This window comes from Sorex araneus, chromosome 2, assembly GCF_027595985.1.
Source record: "Sorex araneus isolate mSorAra2 chromosome 2, mSorAra2.pri, whole genome shotgun sequence".
In the NCBI taxonomy this organism is placed as follows: domain Eukaryota; kingdom Metazoa; phylum Chordata; class Mammalia; order Eulipotyphla; family Soricidae; genus Sorex; species Sorex araneus.
In genome coordinates this window covers 31,685,491-31,693,906 of record NC_073303.1, presented here as the reverse complement: position 1 = coordinate 31,693,906, position 8,416 = coordinate 31,685,491, and the positions used below count along the sequence as shown (strand labels likewise).

General features: G+C 51.0%; 1 protein-coding gene across 1 annotated transcript; it reads left to right on the top strand.

Annotated features, from left to right (window-relative positions):
* Positions 1-5,482: 5,482 nt before the first annotated feature.
* LOC129401625 (patr class I histocompatibility antigen, A-126 alpha chain-like) lies at positions 5,483-8,378 on the top strand. Its single transcript, XM_055124351.1, has 7 exons — positions 5,483-5,566; positions 5,800-6,069; positions 6,245-6,523; positions 7,076-7,345; positions 7,471-7,587; positions 8,180-8,227; positions 8,374-8,378. The coding sequence occupies exons 1-7, from the start codon at positions 5,500-5,502 to the stop codon at positions 8,376-8,378; spliced, it is 1,056 nt and encodes a 351-aa protein (XP_054980326.1). The 5' UTR covers positions 5,483-5,499.
* The last annotated feature ends 38 nt before the right edge of the window (positions 8,379-8,416 follow it).

Sequence of the window (8,416 nt, the reverse complement as noted above, 5' to 3'; positions counted from 1 at the left end):
CTTTCTCCTTCTTATTTAGGGGTGGGGACTCCCAAGCAGTGCTCAGGAGGCCTCTGAACGAGCTCCAGGGTCTCCAGAACCTCACCTGTGGTGCTCTGAAGCCCTTGTGTGCCGCACAGAACCCGGCTGCATGTGCCTCTTAACCCCTGAAACACCCTTTTTTGAGAGAAGACTTTGTGTAAGCACCATGATTTAGAAGTTGTTTGTTATACAATTATTTCAAGAAGTCCATGTTCCAACACCAGTTCCACCACCAGTGTGACCTTCCCTTCACCAAAGTCCCCGGTTTCCCACGCCCCCCGCCGCCTGCCCCCTTAGCAGGCATAAAGAAATTTAGTTTGTATTGCTTGTTACAACACATATTAAAAGATAACATTATTTCTGTATTAAATAATTTCCTTTCTAGTGGCGGTTCTTGCTGGGATAAACAGAGTGGCACATGCGCTCTAGCTCTCTGAGGTCGCACAGGTGAACTGGCTTCCTGAGGTCACACAGGTGGACTGGCTCTCTGAGGTTGCACACACACTCTGGCTGTGAGGTTGCACATGTCAGCTGTGGTGTCAGCACACTTGGCTCTGCTGCTCATTATTTTGGTTGCACACACTGGCATTTCCTCCCCACCCACAGCCTGACCCCCTAGTGGGCACAAAATAATTTACTCTATATTGCTTGTTACAACAGGAAAGTATTGGGAAATAGATCAATAGAAGTCAATCAGTGATCATTGTTCTATCTCACAATAGACAAAGACACTGTCTAAGGATTTGCTGGACTGTTCTCTGCTACTCAGCCTTCTGTGTTACTATTTTTGCTCACTGAGCTTGGTGGGCTTTTACACAACAATTTTTTTAACGTTTTTTATTGAATTGCTGTGAGATAGAACATTACAAAACTGTTCATGATAAGGATTCAATCACACAGTATTCCAACATCCATTCCTCCACCAGTGTACATTTCCCAGCACCAGTGTCCCCAGGTTCCCTCCCATCACTCCCCACCCCAAACCCCCTTCCTGCCTCTATGGCAGGTAATTTTCTTCTCTATCTATCTCTCTCTGTCCTTTGGGCATTGTGGTTTGCAAAATTCTACACGACTTCTTATTAAATCTCAGTTTTCCTACTGGGGTGGTGTGGAAGTCGATGTGGAGGTCTCCTTCTATTCAGCAGGGAGAACACTTTGTGGGGCTGAGAAGAGGACACAGCTGAATGAACAGACTCAGAGCCAGGAGGAGGGAGAAAAGGCGTTTATTTTATGGTAGTTACAGTATTTATACCTCGCTGCTGGGAGGAGGTGGTATAGTATGCATGACGGGACCCCCAATAGAAATGCAGGGTGTGGCATGGGCTTTAGCTAGTAATAAACAAATGCTGATAGGATAAAATCAGTAAGATTAGGAGTGGCAACCTTTGCTAGGTGTGGCATGGGGTTAGCTAGTGATAAACAAATAGTGACAGGATAAGATCAGTAAGGTAAAATGGTTCCCTACAGGGTGGGGTCAAGTGACTCAAAGCACTATGAAATGCGGTGTGTCCCTCCAGAAGCTGGAACGTTTGGTGGTTTGGCAGCTTTATGAGGTTCAGTTGTGGATCTGGGCCATATCTATGCCTGAAAATTTTGGGTGTAGGTGGGAGCCTTTAGCCCCTGGGCAGAGGAGGGTGGCTGGGGTGTTCAGGGAATCTGCCCGACCCCATTCTGAAGAGGGCCGAGCTCAGCCCTGACTGGTCTACATGGAAGATTTAGCAGCTTGGCATTCTTTTCAAGATTACTTGAAGAACTGGGCCATTTCTATGCTAAAAAAAAAATGTTGAGTACTAAATATATAAATAAAGGAGATGGACAAAAGAGGTCCTTTATGGAAACTTTCAACCAAGAATGACGGTGCTAGAGGGGGAATAATGCCCCAGAAGAGGGAGTTGGTGGGCAGGTCCTTTATCTGCTCTATCTCTGCTTCCTGAAAGAATCTCCCCTTGAGAAAGTCCATTATAAAGATGTTTTTCCCATGAACCAAGGTCCTTGGATGTGTAAAAGTCTATCTTGGATAGATTAAAGTCATTAGGTATTTTCCCGAGGAATATTAGTCTGATGATTATGGATTCTAGTAATAAATATGATTCATAGAGAACAGTCAGGGCTCAGTCCAAAGGCTATGAGCCCCCTCACCACATGCTTTTTGCTCCCATTTCTGCCTCTTTCTTAGTCCTCATGGCATCCCTGGTTCAGGCCTGCTCAGGTAGGGCTGGTCCCCAGCATAAATCTAATATGATTTTTCTTCAAAAGACTTTCTAGGGGTTGGTGAAATAGTATAGCAGGTAAGGTGCTTGCCTTGAACCTTTCCAGAAAGGGGTTCTATTGCCTGCATCCCATATGTTCCCCTGAGCACTGCCAGGAGTAATTCCTGAGTACAGAGTCAGTGAACATCACTGGGTGTGACCTCTTGCTCCCCACAAGGATTTCCTGTTAAAATTAATTTGTTGTTGATATTATTCCAGTTGAAGTCAATGTCAGGCATTAACTCTGCAGGGGAGATATCACAAAGGTAAAGCACTTGCCTTGCATGTGGCCAATACGGGTTTGATCCCCCACACCACATATGGTCCCATGAACCTGCCAGGAATGATCCCTGAGCACAGAGCCAGGGATCACTCCTGAGCGCTGACTGGTGTAGCCAAAAGCCAAAAGCAAAACAAAGTCATCATTACCAACAATAAAGGGGCTTTAAGTCAGAGTCCTCACATGGCAAACACTGACAGGCATAACCTGAATGCAAAGAAGCATCTCTGGCATCCTCAGGAACTTGTAAGATTGTAGCGAGATACCAAAACGAAAACCATAGTAAATTGCTGACAGTCTCAGCCCTGGACAAGGGGAAACAGTGTGACAAAGACCAGGTGAGGGAGTAGGTGAGAGGGCGAAGTCCCGGGTCCCAGTTGTGGCTCCCAGTGTCCCCAGGGTGGTATTGGGTGCAGGAGATCAGGCCTGGGGATTCCTGGTCTCCCCAGTTTCACTTCTCTCTGCAACCTGTGTCTGCACCTTCTGCCCAGATACTCCTGACGCATCCCCAGTCTTCACTCCTCTTGGGCATCGCTGTCTAGATCAGCCAATCAGAGTCCTCGCGGCTCCCTTTATAAACTGATGGGGACCCCAGAAGAGTTAGGAAAGGTCGGATTCTTTGACTATGTGGGTGTCGTGACCCCTTCTTCTGCTGCTTTTGGGGCCCTGGCCTGACCCAGACCCAGACCAGAGCGAGTGAATGCAGGGTCAGGAGGGGAGTTCATTGTGGGGAGTAGGGGTAGGAACTGCCAGTCACTAATGTAGGACCTCTGAGAAGTAGTTCCTTGGTTTCCCTGCCCGGATGCCCCCCCAAATGTTCCTCCTTGTACCCCCCCAACCTTCAACTCCTCCCACACCCCTAAGTCTCACCCTTCTTGGTCCCTTCCTGTGGGGTCCCCCCTGCGGGCATCATCCTGTCCCGCAGGGAGGACCCTTCGTGGGGCTAAGGAGGGGACACAACCAAACGAAGAGACGCAGAGCAAGAAGGAGGAGGAGGGAAAGAGTTATTCACAGCAGTTACAATACTTATACCTCTTGGTGGGAGGGAGCGGTATGCATGCTTGGACCCCCATAGGAACAATAGTAAAATGCAGATCAGACATGGGCATTGGGCAGATCAGGCATGGGCGTTGGCTAGTGAGAGAGGAATGGCGAACTGATAAGATCAGTAAGGTCAGCAGTGGTGACCTTGTTACCAGAATCCCAAGTAAGCCTCCGTTTGACTAGAGGATAAGAGCCGGGCTTGTAAAATGGCTCCGTACACCTTCCCCCCTTTTGAAAAAAATTTTTATTAGTGAATCACCATGAGGTACAGTTACAAATTTATGAACTTTCATTTTTGCATTAGTCATTCAGTGATCATTTACCCGTCCCTCCACCAGTGCCCATTCTCCTCCACCAATGATCCCAGTATCCCCCCCCACCCCCACCCCATCCCCCACTACCCCACCACACCTCTGCAGCAGGGCATTCCCTTTTGTTCTCTCTCCTGTTGGGTATTGTAGTTTGCAATAGAGGTATCGAGTGGCCATTGTGTTTGGTCTATAGTCTACTTTTGGCACTCATCTTTCAACCCGAATGGGTCCTCCCAACATTCTCTACTTGGTGTTCCCTTCTCTATCTCAGCTGCCTTTTCCCCCAGCATATAAGACTAGTTTCCAAGCTGTAGGGCAGACTTCCTGGTCCTTATCTCTACTACTCTTGGGTGTTAGTCTCCCATTCTGTTACTTTATATTCCACAGATGAGTGCAATCTTTTTATTCTGTCTATTTCTGACTCATTTCACTAAACATGGTATTTTTCATGTTGATCCACATATGTGCAAATTTTATTACTTCATCTTTTGTGACAGCTGCATAGTATTCCATTGTGTAGATGTACCAAAGTTTCTTTAACCAGTCATATTTTGGGGCACTCAATTCTTTTCCAGAATTTGACTATTGTAAACAGTGCTGCAATGAAATGCAGATGTCATTTCTACTATATCTTTTTGCCTCTCCAGGATATATTCCCAGGAGTGGTATTGCTGGGTCAAATGGGAGCTCAATTTCTAATTTTTTGAGAATAGTCCATATTGTTTTCCAAAAGGGCTAAACCGGTCGGCATTCCCACCAGCAGTGAAGGAGAGTCCCTTTCTCCCCACATCCGCACCAACACCGGTTGCTTTTATCTTTTGTATGTGGGCCAGTCTCTGTGGTGTGAAATGATATCTCATTGTTTTTAATCTGCATATCCCTGACGATTAGTGATGTAGAGCATTTTCTCATGTGTCTTTTAGCCATTTGGATTTCTTCTTTTAGAAAATTTCGGTTCATTTCCAACCCCCATTTTCTGATGGGGTTGGATGTTTTCTTCTTGTAGAGTTCAAACAGTGCCTTCTATATCCTTGATATCAAGCCCTTATCAGATGGGTATTGGGTGAATATCCTTTCCCATTCTGTAGACTGTCTTTATGTTTTGGTCACAGTTTCTTTTGAGGTGCAGAAGCTTCTTAGTTTAAGATAGTCCCATTTGTTTATCTTTGTTTTCACTTGCTTGGCCAGTAGCACATCATCTTTGAAAATACCTTTAGCTTCAATGTAGTGGAGGGTTTCGTGAACCTTGTCTTCCATGTACTTTATGGATTCTAATCTGATGTTGAGATCTTTAATCCACCTTATTGGTCCCTCCCCCCTTTCCCGTCCTTTGAGACCCCATCGACCAACACTGCTGGGGGTGTGGGGGGGGAAGTTCATGCCAGGTCTCACCCCTTCCCCTCCCCCAGGCTCCCACTCCCTGAGGTATTTCCTGAGTCCCCAAGCAGGTGTTGGGGGCCAGAAGCTCAGGGCTGGGGATTTCCAGGCTCCCCTAAATTTCACTTTCACTCCCATTGGTGTCTTTTCATGACACCAATCAGCCAATCAGCATGACCCCTGTCTCCCGGTAGATAAGACTCCCAAGACCCTGAAAATGTGGCTCTTGGAGCTCTTAACCATCCAACCACAGCTGGCGTTGATCCTGGCTCTGACTCAGACCGGTGAGTGTGGGGTCTGAGGGAAGTTTGTTTCAGCGAGTGGGGACGCGACCAGCTAGGAACTCTAACCCCTAGGAGGAGCCTCTCCATGGTCCCCAGCAGATGTCCCCCCCCACCCACCCCCCCGTCCCCCAACCTTCAAATCCTGCACGCAAAGTCTCTCCAATCTCAGTCCCTCCGCCGCGGGGCTCCAGGACCGAGGGTCGGACAGGGTCTCACCCCTTCCCCTCTCCCAGGCCCCCACTCCCTGCGATACTTCCTCACCGCCATCTCGCCGCCCGGCGGCGGGGAGCCCCGCTTCATCGCCGTCGGCTACGTGGACGACACGCAGTTCGTGCGCTTCGACAGCGACTCGGCGAGTCCGAGGATGGAGCCGCGGGCGCCGTGGGTGGAGCTGGAGGAACCCGAGTACTGGGAGCGGGAGACGCGGAACGCCAAGGACGCCGCAAAGAATTACCGAGTGAACCTGAACACCCTGCGCCGCTACTACAACCAGAGCGAGGCGGGTGAGCGCGGCTGGGCAGGGACAAACCAACCCGGGGACGGGCCGGGTCGCCCCGAAAAGGGTCCGAGCGTCCCCGAGGCTGGGGGACCCGCCTCAGACCCATGACCGGGAAGCGCCGCGGGGACCGGGCCTCGGTTTCGTTTTCGGTTCGGGGTTAATCTGTGCGGGCGGGTCAGACTCTCACACCCTCCAGTTGATGTACGGCTGCGACGTGGGGTCCGACGGGCGCCTCCTGCGCGGGTACAGTCAATACTCCTACGACGGCGCCGACTACATCGCCCTGAACGAGGACCTGCGCTCCTGGACGGCGGCGGCGGGCACGCAGGCTTGGATCACCCAGCGCAAGTGGGAGCAGTGGGGTGAGGCTGAGTATCAGAGGAACTACCTGGAGAACATCTGCGCGCCTTGGCTCCTCAGATACCTGGAGAACGGGAAGGACACGCTGCTGCGCGCAGGTACTGGATGGTGAAGACCCCTGATCTCCCCCTGTGCGTGGCCGACTCCCCACAAGGGGGAAGCTAATGGGGGCTAGTGTCCAAACAGTCCTTCTCCTCTGGCCAGGAGAGGAAGGGGCCGTCCTGGTTTCAATGTTCCGTGCTACAGAGAGACTTGCCCGCAGGCCTACCCTGTCTTCAAAAGAGCATGAAGGACCCTGGTCTCCCTGCTGGGAGGGGAGACCGTCTCTGAAATAACAGATCTTGGTTTCCTTGGGTTGTCGGGTTCCAACAGTCACTCTGAACCCAACTTTCTTACATCGTTTTCTCATCACCTGAGATTTGACTGTTTTTCTCAGACATTCATCCTCCACCCAGGTCAGGACCAGAGTCAGTGTTCTCCTGAGAGACCTCAGCCTCCTACCCAAACCTTATTCTGAATTTTGGAATAGGATTTTACCCATTTCTCAAGTCAGCCTGGGTTTTCTGCCTCCTTCTTCCAAACCAATTATCCTGTTCAACCTCATTCTGAAAGTGACCCAAAGTGTGAATTTTCTCATTTTTCCTCCTCAGAAGCCCCCAGAAGACACATCACCTGCCACCCCTTCTCTGACCAGGAGGTCACCCTGAGGTGCTGGGCCCTGGGCTTCTACCCTGCCGAGATCACCCTGACCTGGCAGCGTGATGGGGAGGACCTGACCAAGCACACAGAGCTGGTAGAGACCAGACCTTCAGGGGATGGAACCTTCCAGAAGTGGGCGGCTGTGGTGGTGTCTTCTGGAGAGGAGCAGAGATACACGTGCCGTGTGCAGCACCAGGGGCTGCCGGAGCCTGTCACCCTGAGATGGGGTGAGGAGGGGGACAGGGCACAGAGCCTGTTCTCAGGGAATCAAGGTTGGCCCCTCTGGGGAACTGTTGAGGGTCAGGCTGGGCCTGGGGGTCAGACCCTCTCCTTCCTCTCTCCCCAGAGCCCCCTTCTCAGTCCAGCATCCTCACTGTGGGCATCATTGTCGGCCTGGCTCTTGTCGGGGCTGTGGTCACTGGAGCTGTGGTGGCAGCTGTGATCAGCAGGAGGAAGCGCTCAGGTAAGATGGTGGCAGGGGAGAATCTGTCCAAAAAGGCAAGTCTTGAGTCTTGTCCCACTTTGGGGGTCTCCACCCTGTATTTGTTCTCCTGCCTCATTAGCGGGAGCACTACCCGCCCCTGTGCTGTTGCTCACACTCCCCTGTGTGTGCTGCTCTCAGGGTTGTTCATGAAAGACACTTTCACGTCCATAAGCTGGGGATGAACCTGGTTCCCAGGGTCACAGGTCACAGGGACTGTCCCTGTGAGCACAGACCACCAGGAGGAGGCTGGTCAGTCCAGGAGCATCTTCTTCCCAATTGTTTCCTGGTCCTGCCTGCCATCTTCAGAGTTCTGACACTTCCCTGGGGTCCAGGCCTAGAGAGCTGCTCTGTGGCCTCAGGACCCAGTGCTCTCCCCAACCTTCCCTGGGCTGTTTCCTTCCCGCAGGTGAGGAAGGACGACTGTACACTCAGGCTGCAAGTAAGTGTGGGCAGGGCTGGGCCCCTGGAGCCCTGATAGAGACCAGAGCCCACAGGGAGCTCCTGCACCCCAGATTCCTCCTCTCATTTCACCCCCGGGGGCTCTGACCTTGTCCTGTTCATTCCTCCCCAGACAGCAACAGTTTCCAGGGCTCTGATGAGTTTCTCATGAATCCTAGAGGTGAGACTCTAGAGGCTGGAGTGGGCGGAATTGGGCAGAGGGGATAGGACTAGGTTTGGGGGTTCCTTGAAAGGGATGCTGGGAGCTTGCTCAGGATGTCACAGTTCAGTGACTCACCTGACTCTCTTCATTCTTTTCTCTTACAGTGTGAAACAAGTGCTCTGTATGAGGCTGAAGAATGCAGATTTC